General features: G+C 37.5%; 1 protein-coding gene across 1 annotated transcript; it reads right to left on the reverse strand.

The window, feature by feature from the left end:
• Positions 1-8324: 8324 nt before the first annotated feature.
• Positions 8325-12619, reverse strand: LOC105389313. The gene is made up of 2 exons (XM_048627039.1): positions 10854-12619; positions 8325-9045 (listed from the first exon to the last, which is right to left on the reverse strand). The coding sequence occupies exon 1, from the start codon at positions 11852-11854 to the stop codon at positions 10874-10876; it is 981 nt and encodes a 326-aa protein (XP_048482996.1). The 5' UTR covers positions 11855-12619; the 3' UTR covers positions 8325-9045; positions 10854-10873.
• Between the last annotated feature and the right edge of the window lie 7007 nt (positions 12620-19626).

A 19626-nucleotide genomic window follows, 5' to 3' on the forward strand; every position in this document is an offset into this window, starting at 1 on the left:
ATTTAATAAAACAAAAGTAATTTAAATATATACAAAATTATCTATAAAAAAGGGTTTTTAATTTGAATAGAAGGTGCGCCCCGCCTCGCACACCCTATGAAGGACGACCAGATCTGTCCACCAGACCCATCTACCTTCTCTAGCCCACTGGCTCTATTCAAACTGTTTTTTTTTGTCAGTCAGTCCCTAGGAAAGGATCTATTGATTGGGATCCGGATGATGTTAATAATATTTTATTCAGCTTCACAATTCAGCACGGATATCTCCTGAGCCTACTTAAGTATTTATTCGACACGGATATTTCCTGAGTCTACTTATGCATTTATTCGACACGGACACTTCCTGAGTCTACTTAATGTATCAATAATGTGTAATAGTTATTCGGCACGGATAGTTCCTGAGCCTACTTCTGTATCCATAATATGCAATAATTATTCGGCACGGATATTTCCTGAGCCTACTCTTGTATTTTCGACACGGATATTCCCTGAGTCTACTTATACATTTATTCGACACGGATATTTCCTGAGTCTACTTAATAATGTGTAATGGTTATTTGGCACGGATATCTTATGTATCCATAATGTGTAATAGTTATTCGGCACGGATGTTTCCTGAGCCTACTCTTGTATTTTCGACACGGATATTCCCTGAGTCTACTTATACATTTATTCGACACGGATATTTCCTGAGTCTACTCATATGTATCGTCACAGTACAATGTCTTCCAATAATGGACATAATTAGAATATAATTACTATCTCCCATTTCAGCTTGTGTCAAGAGCAATCACTCAAATGTATCTCTATATTGTAGGTCTCAGAGTTATGTGACAATTAATATTTTATCGATGCTGGCTTGTGTCTACCATGGTACCTACAAGTTGTTCGAGGTGGTTTCCCTGCCTCTAATTAACTTCATCACAGTCAAGCTCAACATTACTTATTAATAACTAACTGTCATCATCTCCTCCTGTATATAGTATGTATATTGGTCAGTTTGTAAGAAGAATCCAGTTCAGCAACTGCTTTCCTTTACCCAAGCTGATAAGAAGTCATTTCAATTTATTTATCGGTAGTAAGTAACTCATGTACTATGAAAATATTTTCCTATCTTATTCAAAACTTAGTAAATTTTATTTAGAATAGAATACAGTTGAAACTCTTATGGTCGCCAATCGCCTCAATGACCCTAATTATAAATTTTGTTTAATATTATCAACATCTTATCCAAACCCAAATCAATAATTATTTATATTAGCAGAATTAAAGGAAAATAATAAGTATAATAAATTATTACTAATCACTTAATATGTAAAAGTTGTCATGGTCACAGTCAATAATATATAGCCAATGATATCCATTTAACCTTCAAAAGTAAAATTGCATGAATATTCACTATGGAAATATTCATTTTATCTTTTCCAAATATTTCAGTTAACTTAAAATAGTGTTAGTGCTCCTATGGCCGCCATCCAACACATTGACCCTACGGGTATAAGTATCTAATTGAAGGTATTTATTTTATTTAATCAGACAAGTAGATCACTTTAGTAAAAGTAAAGGTGGTGCTCAACTAGGTCGGCAACTGACTCATTGACCCTATTATTTATTAATTTTGTTTAATATTCTTAACATCTTTTCCAAAGCAAAATCAATCTTTATTTATATTAATAAAAGGGTATAATGCAGGTTTTTAAGTATTATAAATTATCATTAACTTGCTGAATATATAAGAATTGTCTTAGTCACAGTCAGTCAGGTACAAGTTATGGCCAATGTAACCATTGAATAAAAGGAATAATTACATGAATTCTATTCTGTTGTCTGATACATAACTAGTTATTGTAGTAAGTAAATACCTATTGAATTCCAATAAAACAAACTTTACATACTTAGGTGGGTAAGTAAGTACCACAATCATACCTATCAAATATGTAGATCAGTAAGAAGCCTAGATTCACTAAGCATACATACATCAATAACATTCACCACACATGAGATACAAAAGGATAGCATGTTTTTCAATTCAATAACCTACTCTCCCACAATCCAAACCTACCTGCTTAGCATCTAACTGGTTTGAAGATGAAATGCATTTTATACAAACCCACATTTTACACAATGTACCTAGTATCAAATACCTAGTAAGTAAGTATAAATTTAGAATCTGGGTTTCTTAGTTCTGAACTAATGTTTTGAAAGTAGATTTTTTTTTTTGCAAACAATACCACACTGGTGCCCTTAAATGTATGTTAGTTTTGTTGCTGCCTAATTGTTAAAGTATGATGATGAACAATACTTCAAATACTTAAATTTACCAAGTGTAGCTAAATCCATAATAAAACCATAGAGAATCATTAAAGTAGTGAATCACACAAGTACACACAGTAATTATTCAAGTAGAAACATAGTATTTTATGAAAATATGGTTCGGCCCATTTTTATTCCGGTGGAAAAATGTTTAAAATCATTTCAAATATTAAGAATACAAGTAATAAGTAATGTTTATAATAACCACTCTTAGAGAATCAAAGTACATTGAGCTAGCTGTAAGATTTTTTTTAAATTAATTAAGTACATAATAGAAATGCTCATTCAAATAAGAATACAATTTTGCTAAATGGATTCATAGTTTAGTATGAATAACCTGAAGCATATTCTTCATTCTGGTTTCAAGACTGAATAGATAAGTACATGCTTACATGAGAACTAGATGGATTTGGTAGAAATATGTTTATATTGTGTATCTCAGGAGATAAGTAAATAAGTACAGACTACCTAGGAATATGAATTCCTTGTAACTTAAACAATTTCAGAATGATCTAATAAGTTACCTAATAGATTTACTTAGATTGCAAGTACTTATCACTGAATAGTATTCCACATAATTATGTTATATATCTGATGAATCATCCATTATTATTACTTAGGTACTTATTCAGATTGTTGTGCAAGCCTAGTAAGTTTGTAAACCAAATATGTTGGAACATAGGTTATGATCCACCACAATGAAACATAGGTACACCTAATGGTCTGTATTATGCTAATTACTGTTCTTTACTGGGTATGCAAAGACTGCTGGGTGAAACAATTTCAGGTAGATAGATTGCTGTGAGTAAAAGTAACATACTTAAATACTTGACTCATTAGCCATCATCTCAATAGAACATACTATTCAATATCTGTACTATATTGATATAAGTAACTAAGTTTATTCCTTCCAGGTAAACAAACATAGCTTGATGAAACAAGTGGGGTAATTTTCCCATAGTCGAATGTACTTATGCTTGTAAATTGATTGTTTTATGTGATAGAATCTTTAAGGCTGATTGATGAAGTAAAAGGTGGTTTCCTTGGGTCTCTCCTAATAAACCTAGGTACCCTAGCAGCCTTCAATTTCAAAATGGCCAAGAAGCTTAACAATAAATAATGGGGAACAATTGGATTTTTAGGTTATGAAAAATATTCTAATTTTGAAACCAGAACAAAGTAGGTAGATATTCTAATATAAAGAATGGGGTGAAGTATAGATATGCTGTGATACCTCTAAATAGTGGTTATGACAAAATATTATCGACACTTAGCTGAGGATCCTGAGGCGCCGCCGCCGGCCGGTCGAAGCTGCAAAACCACCCCGCCATAAAATACACTCCCACTATCACTCCCATATGCAAACGCTCCCTCCTATCCCCCGAAACTCCACGAGAAGACCAAGGGCGAGTTTTCTTCCCGAAACCTATTTATAGCCTCCCTGACCATCGACTCTCTTTTTTCTTTTTTTTTTTTTTTTCATCAATCGAACTTTATCGATCCCCCATCCCTCCGATCCTAGACTACAGGTGGCGCCACTGAGCTAGACAATAACACAACTATTAAATATTTTTAAGGTAATAAACCGATGAACTATTGTTCTATAATTATTGATAATTAATATTATTATTATTTAACTAGTATTTACTAATTTTAAGTCCTGATTCGATTAATTAGAACTAAAAGATACTCAGTTGAGCGTCAAGGAGGCGTAGTACGTAAAGTGTCGCGTAAATTAGTGTTGTGCAAATCTGATCCTCATAATAATAACTTATCACTATGGCGTCATTCATTTCAATAATCAAACAATAATTAACAGAGCCGTATAAACGGTTGAAACATAATATAACCGAATCTAGTATGATATCTCTTTAAACTCTAAACGTCAACAATAAGACTTGTACTTATTCTAGGTATCTGTCGATTCGAACGACACAACACCCCCCGAACATTACCTTATAAGGAAATGCGTCATCGAGTCCAACCCACTAGATGGCACTAGTGGGGCATTTCTACATCGCGGTATGGTTGTGTTTTCCAACCAGCGTATAGTCTTATTTTGCTTATAATAAAAATTTCGCCAATCTATACATAAATATTGTAATAATGTATAAGTCTGCTACGGACGGACTATGTTCCGTTACAACCACCCCCTAAATTTTTAGGAAATGCAATTGGATAAAAATTTACCTATCTAAGACTTATACATTATACATGAATAACGGTACATGAAAATAACAACCTAATATCAGAACCTTACAATACAAATAAGTTCCGTTACAGTACCTACTAAACATCTGTTTATTGTGTGTTTAGTTTTGGTGGTATAAGCACTGAAAATATACTAACAGAACTTAAGTCGGTCCCATATACCTATAGGATGGAAAATATAGATGTCGGTTATACTAACAGTAGGTAATCGTTACATTACTCTCTCCTAAGCATGGAAACTTACGAGTCCTTAATTTGCAAAGAAAAACTATAGGTATGTACCTACTATGGAATATGAATTATATCTATCACAAAGAGCCCTTTTTCAAACGTAGAGAAGTTTATAAAAAAATTAAGTTCAACAGACAATTTTATTTACGATGAATTGAAATGCATTTGAGTTTGATATAGAAGCTAGTTTCTGACTGATGCGTTTGATACAACTCTTTGCTCATTATGTAGACATATTTTTTTTTCTTTGTAGACGTCTAGTTGGCATGAAAGGTTCCTGGTATGCATTGCATTCGACTACATAATATTGCCAAAGGAAAGTTCCAGAATTTCAGTGGAAATTTCAGCGAACAGTTGAGTAGAATGTAAGATTCTTATCATTTAACAAGACGTTGCATGTGATTGAAGATCAATCTTACAATTTTAGAAGTGTATTTGTACCATTCGGTACTATTTGCTGAATTTCATGAGTCAAAGAATGAACTAGTCGCACTTATACCAAATCATAGCAGTAAGTTAGAGTCATATAGCACACGACGTATTTTAAACGAGCGTATACGCGTCTTTAAAGACATTTGAACGCAACTGAAGCCTAAGCTTACGTGGTGATCCTGAAACGCGCCACTACAGACTGATACAGCGATACTCTGATCCTAATTATTATGTGGGATTTTACGTGAGTTTTTATAGTTTTTTTTTAATATGGGTTTATGATATTTTCGATGCAATTATCTGTTTGAGGGATGCTACATACGTGTTCATATACCGGTACATATTAAGGTAAGTACGGGAAAAATAGTAAGGAGAAATAGTAAGACACATGAATATGTTCCTATAGCATCGGTATGAAATTGAAACTACTGCAGTGCGTCCGGAATGTTGATAGTCACACGCACACGCGCTGATGGGCTTCAAGCAATATTGCACCCGAGTGGAAACTGTGACGCAGTGACTGACAGGACCGCCGTTTTTTACTAGAACTTCCTCGCTAGCCTTAAATATACATATATATTTCAGATCGTTTTTCAAATACATATGCACTCACGACTGTAATCCCCGAAGGGGTAGTCAGAGGTGGCTCACAGGCAAGCAACCCACTTTTCGCAGCACATTTGTACTGCAAACGTAATTCAGTTTTATATAAATCTATTAATTCAATTCAAAATTCAAAAACATTTATTGACACCATTTAACACGGGTATTGTATAAGAAATAAACAGTAGGTACTATACTACCTATATAGTGAAGTAGATAATTGTATTATTCTTTGAGTATTTTTTTGCAAATGATCAAAAGCCATTGAAGAGTCTCAAATTACTCAAGAAACACAACAACAAAAATGGATTTCTAAAATATAAAATGGAAAGAAATCGTTGTCTCCAATAAATGTCCAAGTTTCCTGGTCCACAAAGGTGGCGAGCCAGAATTTATGTGATAAACGACCGAGATAACCCTCAGACGTCGCTGAATGCTGCGTCGTGGAGGCAGTCGGCCAGTGTGCTGGCGGCCGGAGAAATATCGCCGGTTAGAAAAACTACGACGACCGAATGGCGTAGTGGTTAGTGACCCTGACTACTGAGCCGAAGGTCCCGGGTTCGATTCCCGGCTGGGGCAGATATTTGTTTAAAAACAGATATTTGTTCTCGGGTCTTGGATGTGCCCGTAAAATGGCAATAGGCCCGCCCCCTATTACATTGAGACTAACAGAACACTCTGGCGAAAAGTGGATGCAGCAATGCACCTCTGCCTACCCCGCAAGGGAGTACATTAGTACAAGGCGTGAGAGTGTGTGTTTTTTTTTTAGAAAAACTACTTGGAATTTCTAAAGCCGGCAGCTGACGACGCGCCAAATGGGTTACTCCTTACTCTTAAGGGAGTCATGATGATTTTGTCGCCCGAATGGTGTAGTAGGGGTTAGTGATACAGACTACGGCATTTGCAACAAAGATCGTTGGACTTTGGATGCGATGCCCATGGATGAAGTCGCCCCTAACCTTTGAGCTGAATGAGTTCTCGAGTGGAGACTTGCAGCACAGTCGACAAGTGTTGTTTTGACAGTCAAAGTGCATTTTTTTTCATTGTTATATATCTATGTTTGATCTAAAAAAGCATCTACAGTTTGCGCTTAAAACGGCCTGTGAGCGACAGGATGTCAATGCCTATCGCAGAAAAAGAATTACAATGCCGAGTGAGTCTGCCTTTTAAAAATATTGTTACCATCCGCTACTACCCGCCACACGCCAACTCAGTCTAGCGAATTTTGTGTGCTTGTAAATGACGTTGACTATAATAGACTGCCACATGAGTGAGAATGCGCGCAGAATATTATTCCTGAAACTTTAAACCTCACTATTCATGTAACATTTTTACTAAAGACAGGTTATACTCTTCGGTTTACAGGGTGTTAAATAAGCTATACTAAGCGGAAAGGGGTGACTCAAGGATTATTTTGGCATATTTTTTTCTATAAATATGTAAATTGCTGAAAACAATGCATACTTTTGTGGGTCACTTGTTCTTTCCCTTTCTTCTTTCGCAACAGCCTGTAGTAGTTAGTTTGCTAAACATTGGTTCTCCATGTTTACGGATAGAGACACAAGAAAGACAGAAGTTTGTCTATGAGAGATTATAGCTTGGTGGTAGTAAAATTAACTTGTGAGTTTGTGAGCCATTTAGGTAGCTGTATCGTGAAGTTTACTGGCCAATTAGGAAGCATCTTGCGTGCTGGAGATAATATGAAACTTCATGTGTTGGGAGCTCCTTACTAAGATACTGCGCTCGTAAGTACGAGTACAAGTTTACTGAATTATGTTTAAATGATCAAACGAACTTACCTAAGTGAAGTTCGATCTTAATTATCCTGGCTTCGTCGAAGAGATTTAATAACCATGTAGTATGCCTTGCTGCATGCGTCTCTGTCGCACATTAGTATTTAGCGTAAGGTAGAAAGAAATAAAAAACGTTACACCCTACCATATCGACGCTGCCACCTCCCGTCTATCCGAGCCTCATTCTTTTCAGAGCTGAGCAATATTAAGATAGGGACATGCTTAAGCGGGTCGGGAGGGACCTTAAATCTCTTCGACGAAGCCAGGATAATTAAGATCGAACTTCACTTAGGTAAGTTCGTTTGATCATTTAATTATCCTGCCTTCGTCTCTGAGATTTAATAACCATGTAGATATTTGGAGTACTTCTAAACAATAATCTTTTAATTTTAATATTGCGAATATGACAAATAAAACAAAGAAACTTAATTTCAGTAAGAATCATTTATTTTCGATTTACACCTTTAATCATTATCATTTATCAGGCTAACATTATCTCTTATAATAGGTCTGTTATAGAAATTTCCGAAAACAGTTGAGCGATCAGACCAACCTGCAGATTTCCTAATTAATTCTACACTAATACCAGATCGAGCAGCTGCAGAAGTACTAGCGTGACGAGTACTGTGGGCGGTGAATATTGTGGTGTCGATACCACTGTCACAGAGAGTCTGCTTCAACCATCGCCCTATAGACTGGGATGTAGCTGCTCGGTGAGGTTTTTTAATGGTTAATAATAATCTACCATTACTATCATTTCTGAGGTTTACAGTACGATTTAAGTATGATTGTAGGGTTTTTGCTGGGCAAATATTCTGATTTATTGTGAAAAAAGGTAATGCTATGACAGGTTGGGCCCGGCCTATGCCTGAAGTTTTAATGATACTAGTAAATGTAATTATAATTTTATCATTAAAAGTCTTTATATCACATACTTTGATTAATGACAATGTCTGTGTTCTTTGACCGGATGATAGTGCCAGCAGCATAGTTAACTTTTTTGTCAGTAGTTCCAAACTCGCAGAATCATTATTTACATTATTCAGATAATCTAATACAATATTAGTATCCCACGTTGTACTATATCTAGGAAAGACAGGTTTTAATTTAAAAATACCTTTGTAGAATCTCTTTAATCTACTATCCTGAGAAAAATCATTCATAGACACTAAAGCGATTGCAGACCGATGATTGTTTAATGTTCCGTATGCTGAACCCGAATTGAAGCATTTCATAAGGAAACCCATCAAGTTAGGTACCGTAACGTCATAGAAATCATTTTTATTCTGCTCACAATATTGCCACCATAATTTTAAACTGCTAGAATATTGAGACAAAGTGTTAGGAGATAAAGAACTTATCATTGTATCTAGCGCTGACTCGGGGACGTTTTGTTTCATGAATGCTTCCCTGATAACACAGCTGCCTCCAGGGAAAGGTGTTGGTGGAGGGGATGAGATGACCTGAACACAGAGGAAAGGAGATCTTTATTTGGTGGAAACACTATGATTTCACTAATAGAAAGGGATTTAAATAACGGGTACCATGGCTGCGAAGGCCATTGTGGTACAACTACTATCCCAGTTGCTTCATCTGCAATTATTTTATTAAGGAGTTTTAAAATACAAGAAAATGGCGGGAATGCATAAAAATAGAATTGGGTCCATCGAATGGTGAAAGCATCGATGTTAAATGCAAATGGATCCCGTTTCCAAGAAATATACCTTGAGCATTTTGCGTTGGTACGAGATGCAAAAAGATCAATACTTGGTCTACCAAATACCTTTATAATTATAGAATAACTCTTGTGGTTAAGTTCCCATTCTGTGTCGGTATTGATCTTTCTGGATTCCGTATCTGCCTCCGTATTTAAAGATGATTTTATATATGAAGCGAAGACAAATATGTTTCGCTCTTCACACCAGTTCCATAAGGTCATCGCAATTGAATTTAAGTGCTGGAACTGAATTCCCCCCATTCTATTTATATAAGAAATTGCAGTAGTATTATCTACTCGTAGTAATATACTGCAATTTTTTCTGTTTTCCGCAAACGTCTTAAGACCAAAATAGGCCGCCAAGAGCTCTAATTGATTTATATGTATCATTCTCTCATCGTTAGACCACTGTCCGCCGGTACTATCAGCTCCGCACGCTGCCCCCCAGCCTGTAGTGGACGCGTCCGTAAATATTTCTAAAGCGAAATTACCCTGATCTATTGATTTTGAAACTGAAAAAATATTGTCTCTCCACCACTTCAAATCTGCTAGAATGTATGTGGGAATAGACATAGTCTCATCATAATTGTCGTTACTTTGAATAAGTGCCAGATATCTGGCTCTTTCTAAGCTTTTCGTGTGCATCCAGCCATAAGTGATTGCTGGGCAAGCCGCAGTGAGGGAACCTAAAAATCTCGCAAACTCTCTTATCGGTAAAACTTTTGTTTTTAATACGTTATTAACTGCCTGAAAAATTTTTACTCTCTTTTGTTGTGGTAATTGTAGTGTCATTGACTCACTGTTTAGAATGAAACCTAAAAACTTGCACACTTTATTAGGGGTTAATCTACTCTTCTCAGTATTTATTAGAAATCCAAGTCGCATAAGACAGGCAACTGTTGTATTTGTGTTATTGTGACAATCTTGTATCGAGTCACCAATACACAGAAAATCATCGAGGAAACGAACTGACCTAAATGATAAGGATCTCAAATAAGTAGCTACTGGTTGAAGTATCTTGGTAAATATGTATGGGGCAGAACACAGGCCAAAGGGTAAAACCTTAAATTGATATAGAGTATTCTTAAAATAAAACCTCAAGTATTTTCTATGCGGTTCATAAATAGAAAGAGAAAAATATGCATCCTGTAGGTCAATGTTAGTCATATAATCGTCTTTGTAAATTAATTTTGTTGCTGTCCGTATGTCTCCCATTTTAAAGTGCTCATTTTTAATATATAGATTTAATTTTTTAAGATTCAAGATAAATCTGAACCTACCATCCGTTTTAGGTATTAAAAAAATGGCTGAAATAAATTGACCCACGGATGGTGAACATTGTTCGATTGCCTCCATACGTAGCAAACGGTTAATTTCTTGCTCCATTTGTATTAATTCTAATGGACAAAAGTTACGTTTCGGGTAGTGAGTCTCAAGCTGGTTTGGTATTTCAATAAAAGGTATACGGTAACCTTTGATTGTAGAAAGTATAAAATTATCGTTAGTGATTGAGTGCCATTCATTTACAAAATATTTTAATCTACCAGTAATTACCTCTGGTAACGCCGTATTGCCTACAATATGTGGCGGTCGGGCGGCGCTGCTTGGCGCCGGTATGTCTGCGTCTGGCGCCGTGCTGGCGCCTGCGGCGGCGGCGGTGGCGGGGGGGGCGGTCGCCTCGCTGCTGTTGCTGCGGGCAGCGTGGCTCGGCCGCGCCTCGAGTATGCGGCTGCTGGTCGCCCACCCGCTCGCACAGGTTGATACGTGTTGGTGCGAGGTTGAAAGGGACGAACAGGTGGGCGTTTCCAGTTTAAACTTGACGTTGAAGTAGACGGCCCTTGCATTAAATTACTGGTTCTTTTAATGCCTCTTGAATTTTGAACCATTTGACCTAGATTTTCACCAAACAATAGGCTATCCCTCTTTCTCTCTTTTAAAGGTTCTATAAGGGCTTTGTCCACTAGCGGTATAATAAGAGAACGCCTAGTATAGCTTTCAGCATAGTGAGAATCAGCCAATAAGAGACTGCAATCATTTAGTGTCCTCAGTACAACTGGAATATCTGGATTTTTCTTAATAAGTGAAGACATTGCTGTCCCCAGGGCGCTTAAGGCTTTGCCCAGCTGATCTTGCTTAGTCATGATGGTCTTGTCTCTATTCCTGTTTTGTTCAGACAGCAATGTTGCTATCTCTGGGTTAAGGGTCGGTGCTTTACATAACGGTACATTTTTAGGAAAGAGGTACTTTTTCCCTAGCTCCTCTTTAATGTCTTTTTTTAGCCCATTAGCAAGAGTAATTTGGTACCTTTTCGCAATATTGTCGTGGACGTCCTCACCCCATTCCATGGCCTCAGGTTCCAGTTCTCCCAAGGTTTGGAGTAGCTCCATGTCAACCTCTTCATCTGGTTGAGTAGTGGGATTTGTTTCGTCGGGCGTCGGCAATGTGGGTAGTTGATCATTGCTATTCGACGGTATTTCCACGCAGTAATCAGTTTCTATGGGAATATCTTCCATAATGAGATGATCTGTAAGGTATGCAAAAGAAAAAACAAGCATGTGAAACTGTTTTTCATTAATTTATATAGCTCATGTAAGCATTACAAAAAAAATGGCACGAATATCGTGCATAAGCAATATGCTCAATAGGTCTTGGCTTAGGTAAGTAGGTACCTGCAATCATTTGGGGCACTAGCGTAGAAAAATAATAAGTAACACGAATATCGTGTGGCAATATGCCTCTTATAAGCTTTGTGTACATAAGTATTTAGTGCAATATGCAACTAATCAATACATCCTTAAAGTACCTTCACTGAAAATCACTTTGGTAAAATGCAATATGCATTGAAAAAATATTGTGAAACTTGCATAGCAACACAGCCTTCAAAAGTAGGTTGATAACTTACCGGCATTTTCTTCATCGTCTTCGTCACTTGAATAGATAATCCGATTTTTACGTTTATTGTTTAGTTTATCCTCGTATTTCTTCTTTTTTCTTAACCACCTATCTTCTTTAGTTTCGTCTGATTTCCTTTTCGGCATTACACAATGTAAGCACTTACTTTGTAATAAAAAGTATAAGAATATGAAACTGAGAAGCAGGGCGCGTAGGTTATATAAGTACTCCTCGGACGATGTGCGTTCGACGCGCGCGCACAGGCAAGAATGAGGCTCGGATAGACGGGAGGTGGCAGCGTCGATATGGTAGGGTGTAACGTTTTTTATTTCTTTCTACCTTACGCTAAATACTAATGTGCGACAGAGACGCATGCAGCAAGGCATACTACATGGTTATTAAATCTCAGAGACGAAGGCAGGATAATATATGTTATACTTATATTAAAGGATACTATTTTGTCTTCATGTGTGAGAATGATAATTATTTTTCGTTCGCGCGCGCACAGCTGATGCGAGAGGTCACTGAACCGTTGTTGATAATGTCGCTACCGAATCTGTTGAAGTGTTCGAGCTGCAATATTGTTATATGTGAAGTGCTTGCATTTGTGCAAAATAAAATAGTTGTCATGGATGAAGAAAGTCTATTGCGTGTGTGTTCTAGTGCTTTCTCGGTTGATGAGATAGGCAAAGCGAAGACGTTGCTGTTCGAGTCAGTGTCTAAGCGGAAGACCATCCGGAAAAGAACGGGAAAAAACCTGCGTGACCTGGACGACATCTTCACCCTGATAAAAGAGACAAAGCCTGAAGAATTACCGGTATTTGTGGCACGAGATCTACATAGATTGCCACCGGTGACCTTTGACCATGTAGACGTCACAAGATTGCTGAAGGATATCGTGCTCATTCAGAAAGAACTTAGGGAAATCCAGGAGGTGTATGCCTCGGACTCCCAATATGCGACCGTTGAACAGTTTGAAGCCCTAAAATTTGAATTGGAAACATTAAAAAAGTCTATGTCTCCCAATAATAAACCTTACGTTAATGTACGCAGAGGAGCTTATTGTCTGCAGGATAGTTATGATGACTACAATAGCGGCCCGATGGGTTTGTTGCTGTCTCCTACCCTCAGAAATGAAGACGAATTGAAGAAAACGCCTATAGCATCTCCCTCTAACACCACCGTCGCCCCGGATAAACAAGTATCGCCCTCTTTGTCGTACGCAAAAGTTGCAATGAATCATAATCTTACTTCAACTGCCAAAACGTCGTGCGCCAAGACCGATCGTATATTATCAACACCCCGATGCGCACCCGCCCAAGTTAAGATAACAGATGCTATCCGACCAAATAAAGAAGGTGACACTGGAGAGTGGACGCAGGTGATAAGACGTAAACAAACAAAGCAAACGCGTTTTATTGGTAGAAAGGGTAAAGCGCCCGTTAATGAGAACTCTAAGTTCAAGGCAGCAGAGGCTAAAATGCCACTATACATCTATAATGTTTCGACAGAGACGACAGAAAAACATATCGCGGAATACATACTTAATAAAACGAATGTAAAAGTATGGCCGGTGAAAGTTCCATCTAAAGAACCAAAAAGTTCTGATTCGTATAAAATATTTATACCAAAACACAAATTAGAACAGTTTGAGAATGATGACTTGTGGCCTTATGGTATATACTTCCGGCGATATATTGTATTTAGACAAGGAACTGAAGTCCCGGATAATTCTTTAACAAAAAATGCATAGTACATCTTCAAATAAATGCAATCTCGTCAGCTTCAACTGTAAGTCTGTTGTGAGAGCTACGGACTATGTGAAGGAATTATGTAAAATGAACGACATAATTGCACTACAGGAGACATGGCTTATGCCGCACGACCTCGAGTATCTCAGTTCCATCGAGCCAGAGTTCGCGGCGACGGGATCCTCCGCGGTGGACACGGCGGCGGGCGTCGTGCGCGGCCGGCCCTACGGAGGGGTGGCGCTGCTGTGGCGAAAAGGTGCCTTTGATAACGTGTGTATCGTTAAATGCAAAAATACGCGAATAGTGGCAATAAATTGCAAAGTGAATGGCCTTTCTGTGCTTGTGTTTTCTGTGTATATGCCAACCGACTCAATAAAAAACCTACCGGAATTCACTGAGTGCTTAGCAGAAATTAGTGCTATTATTGACGACCTGAAGGTAGAAAATGTAGTTATTTTAGGTGACTTTAATTCCCACCCTGGTGAGTTGTTCTGTAATGAGCTTTTGAATTTTTGTTCAGAACAGAAATGGATTTGTGCGGATTTTGAATATCTGGGCTTAGACTCGGGCACATATACTTTTATTAGTGACGCCCATGGCTGTACTCGTTGGCTAGACCACTGCGTTACTAGCACTGTAGCGTACAAATCTATTTCTAGTGTTGAGGTGAAATATGATGTTTCTTGGTCGGATCATTTCCCTTTGCAAATTACTTGTGATTTCTCAATACTATCACCACGTAGTAATGTAAACAATATGTTGCATAACTCTGTACTGTGGGGCGAGCGGGATAAGTCACAAATTGATGAGTATCATAGTATCTGTCATTCAGAATTAAGATCAATTGATTTTCCACCTGAGATGAGCATGTGTTGTGGTAAAATGTGTAAAAATACGGACCATATGAAAATCATTGATCGAATGTACAATAATATTGTTACTGTTATGCAGAAAGCTGCACTTCACTGTAGTAAGATTAGGAGCTGTAGTCGTAAGAAGTATGTCATTGGCTGGAACAAACATGTATCGGAGGCGCACAGGGAGGCTCGGCTGGCCTTTCAGACCTGGCAGCTTTATGGCCAACCTTCCACTGGGTACATACATGACTACATGAAAAACACCAAAAAGGTCTTTAAGAACAAGTTGAAGTGGTGTCAAGACAATGAGAATCAGATTAAGATGGATATCATTGCAACGAGTCATGATAATAAAGATTTTAGTAAATTTTGGAAACAGACTGACAGACTGAGTCCCAGGATGAGCCTTCCTGTAACTGTAGATGGTGTTTCTGATGGTACAGATATTGCTAACCTTTTCAAAAGTAATTTTATTGTTTCTCCTGTACAATCTGTAAATAACTTGACTCAACTTGGCGATCACCCCCGTGATGTGTCTGCTGATACACCTCATATACAGTATACTGTGAAGGATGTGACATCTGCAATCCATTGTATGAAACGAGGTAAATCTCCAGGACATGACGGGCTGAGCGTCGAACATTTGAAATATGCAGGTGTACACCTGCCCAGAGTACTCACGCTTTTGTTTAATTTTATAATTGGACACTCTTATCTGCCTAGGGATCTGATGAAAACTATTGTTGTGCCAGTGGTGAAGAACAGAACAGGTGACTTGAGTGACAGTAATAACTACAGGCCAATTTCGCTAGCCACTGTAATAGCCAAAGTGTTGGACAGTTTGCTTAATAAACACTTGGACAAATGCTTGCGTCTGCACAGCGGGCAGTTCGGTTTCCGCGCAGGGCTGTCGACTGAGAGCGCCATTATGTGTCTTAAGCAAACTGTTCAATACTACACTAGTAGAAAGACACCGGTCTATGCGTGCTTTTTAGACCTTTCAAAGGCTTTCGATAGGGTGTCCTATAATATTCTTTGGGATAAGCTTGCGAAAGAAATGCCACTGGAGCTGGTTTCAGTTTTTCGCTACTGGTATGACAATCAAGTTAACACAGTTAGATGGTCTAATTCCAGCAGTGGCGAGTATAGGTTGGGCTGTGGGGTAAGACAGGGGGGTTTGTCTTCCCCTAAATTGTTTAACCTGTACATGAATGATCTGATAGGTGAGCTCAGCAGCACCAAAGTTGGATGCTCAATAGATGGCGTTATGATCAATAACATAAGCTATGCAGATGACATGGTGCTGCTGAGCCCATCGATCAACGGTCTCACGAGGCTTCTGGCAGTCTGCGAGTCGTATGCGGAAACACACGGACTTAGGTACAATACTAAAAAAAGTGAACTGTTAGTCTTTCAGGCTCCAAATATAAAAAAGAGACTGGTTCCTTCAGTCTACTTAGGAGGAGTAGAGTTAAACAGAGTCACCGAGTTCAAGTACCTGGGTCACGTGGTCACGGAGACGCTCGTAGACGACCTGGACATGGAGCGGGAGCGCAGGGCGCTGGCGGTCAGGTGCAACATGCTGGCTCGCCGGTTTGCAAGCTGTACTCGACAAGTCAAGCTGACCTTATTCCGAGCGTACTGTCAGTCCTTCTACACGTGCAGCCTGTGGGTCAACTACACGCGCCGGGCCTACAGCGCGCTGCGCGTCCAGTACAATAACGCACTGAGGATCGTGTTGGGGCTGCCGAGATTCTGCTCCGCATCAGGTATGTTCGCTGAAGCCAGAGTGGATGACTTCTTTGCCGTCATGCGTAAGCGAGCAGCTTCCTTGCTATCGCGTACGCGGAGCAGCTCGAATGCTATCCTCAGTGTGTTGGCGGATAGGATGGATAGTCCAATTGTGAGGCATTGCGTAGGTGTACACATTAACCGAAATAAGAAATGAATATATTAATTTATTAATTCTATTTATTAATTCAATTTATTAATTCGATTTATTAATTCAATTTATTAATTCAATTTATTAATTCAATTTATTATTTCACTTTATTCAATCCAATTTAATTTACATTTAAAATGACATTTAAGTATATTTATTTATTATTTCGGATCTAATCTAATTTAATTTAATTTTTGCATGTACCTACCTATGATATTTATATTTTGACTAACAATTTTCGACATGTTTTACTAATTCACTATGGATGTTATATCTGAAAATAAATGTTTAATAATTAATAATAATAATAATAATTAAAGCATTGAAAGCGGTGTTCTGTGTTAAACTCAAAAGACAAGTTTTTTAATTTATTATTTCACGCCTAGGTGCTCGCAAAAACATGACATCAAGTCCCGAGAAAATTTACATTATCTTTTACTTTGACGTTCCTTGCATTAGCAGAGAAGCAAACAGCAGTGAAATTTAATTTCAACGTCGCTTTGTCATGAGTTTGTAGGTACTCCTGGGGACATTTTGATTTAAGTTTTTGGTTATTTGATACATTTTTGTTCCAGGACGAGCGTATTGCATCAATCCTAATCCTAACTAATATTATAAATGCGAAAGTAACTATGTCTGTCTGTCTATCTGTTACCCTTTCACGCCAAAACTACTGAACGGATTTGAATGAAATTTGGTATACATACGGTCTAGACCCTGAGAAAGAACATAGGCTACTTTTTATCCCGGAATTCCCACGGGAAAACTTTTAAAGGCGAAGCGAAGCGCGCGGGAACAGCTATTATAAATATAGTTTTAATAATATTAAGTACAACCTCATAATACTTCATGAAATTAATATAGACACTGACGGAAGCAAGATTTTTCTCCGGAAGGAAATGATTAAATACCAGATATTTTACAATATCCCTTAAAAGGACTGATTTTTCAAAAGCCAGATAAACGTTATCTGAGGAATAATTCTGATGCTATCACGTCAGAATGTTTGCATAAGACAGTGACAGCAACAATTTTAATCGCCAGGTATCATTTATCTACAACTATTGAAAAATTTGCCCTGACTACGAAGTAATAGTTAGTTTTTACAAAACAAAAATACCTATTACCAGGAAAAGTTTAGATCAAGAAACGAAATTGCTTTGTGTTATTCCGGGCGGCCGTGGTCAGACAAAACGAGCTTTCGTGATGTTTTTCACGTTTTTTATCCTCCTCTTTTATTTTTGCAAGTTGCAATTAGGCTTTTATATGTAGGGTCAATCTTTCCAGGAATTTAAATTGAATTAAATATATTATATTGTTATATTGAGCTTTATTTATTTAATACTTTCTTGCACATTTAGTGAGTTTACCTCATCAGTTTTTATGCATGATCAAGATAAACTGAAATGGACTTACATTCTGAATGACTGAATGGATTTGATTATTTATATCTAATCCTATAAACTATGCTTAGTTTAAAGCCTACACCATGGTTCGCATGATGTGCAGGATGTTGACCCCACTTTTGTAGCCACCTGTATACTTGCCCCCTTATTCTTAAAAAAGTTAAAGGACGCTTTAGCTTTTGAACTGTTTGATCAGAAAGGGACAAAACAGTTCAAAAGCTAAAGCGTCCTATAACTTTTTTTATGAATAAGGGGGTATAATTATATAGGTTTGTAGAGACATTTAATGACGCAGCCGCTCCATTGAAAGATAATTGATATTTAATTATTGGAATGCTTTTGATAAAAAAGGCTACTCTACCATATTGTACCTACACACGCCAAAAATACCTAACTTTCTGTTAACTGTACCACTCACAATTTTTTTTTAGCAAATGTTTTTTATGCTTACACGAAGCTAACCCATCTTAGAATTCCAAACAGGTTTTTATTAGTTTTGTTTATTTTTACGCAATAAAACCTTTTTACGATGCTATAAACGTAGAACTACCAATTTTATAATGCTCAATTTGACTTCTGCAGTAAAAACCTTGCAGTCGTAATATCATGTAGCGGACACTCATAAATAGAAAATTTTGAAAACTGTACCTACTTATATATGTCGCAGGCAACTGGTTTAATCTCCTGTTTGATTGAACCACTAGCCCGTTCATTGGATGGCGCTGTTCAGTTGTATGACTAGGCCGAACGTTGATTGTACAAGCGTCACAAAACGTCCAACTAGTTAGCTGACTTAAAATCAGTCAGGTGGTGAATAAAACAAATATGGCGTCTAACAGCTAACAGCTGACACAAAAAGCACCTATATTGTTAGTTTTTTGCAAATAAAGTGCGTTATTTGTGTTAAAATAGTGTGACAACACGGATTTACCTATTATTACGCCGCGGGCGGATAGTTTCAAAGAAAAAAAGTGGCGAAACTGGATAATTATGAACAACAATATGAAGGTACGTTTATTGTTATTGTTTAGTTAATTTGTGAGATAAGAGCTTTGTAACATAGTCTTTTTGTTGACTCTTGTCTGGTGATGTTCACCCTAACCAGACATTACAAAGTTGCTATACTATACCCCATTCAACGACTTCGCTGAATGACGTTCAGTCAAGACGTCGAACGTTACAATCAACGACTTGACGAGTTGTCCTTTAGTCATACAACTGAATAGCGCCATCCAATGAACGGGCTAGTGGTTCAATCAAACAGGAGATTAAACCAGTTGCCTGCGACATATACACCTCCTGCTGATCCCATTCGAGAAAAGCTGCTTATAAATTAATGTGAGATTCTAAAATAAATTATAGCATTATAGTTGGTAATTAATTGGGAAAATCACTTTTAAACAGAGTTAGTAATATTTTTTTCAGTTACCCTGTTTTTTAGCACATCAATTGAAAATCAATCTAAGGCATGCACTATAA

This window comes from Plutella xylostella, chromosome 17 (assembly GCF_932276165.1).
Source record: "Plutella xylostella chromosome 17, ilPluXylo3.1, whole genome shotgun sequence".
In the NCBI taxonomy this organism is placed as follows: Eukaryota; Metazoa; Arthropoda; class Insecta; order Lepidoptera; family Plutellidae; genus Plutella; species Plutella xylostella.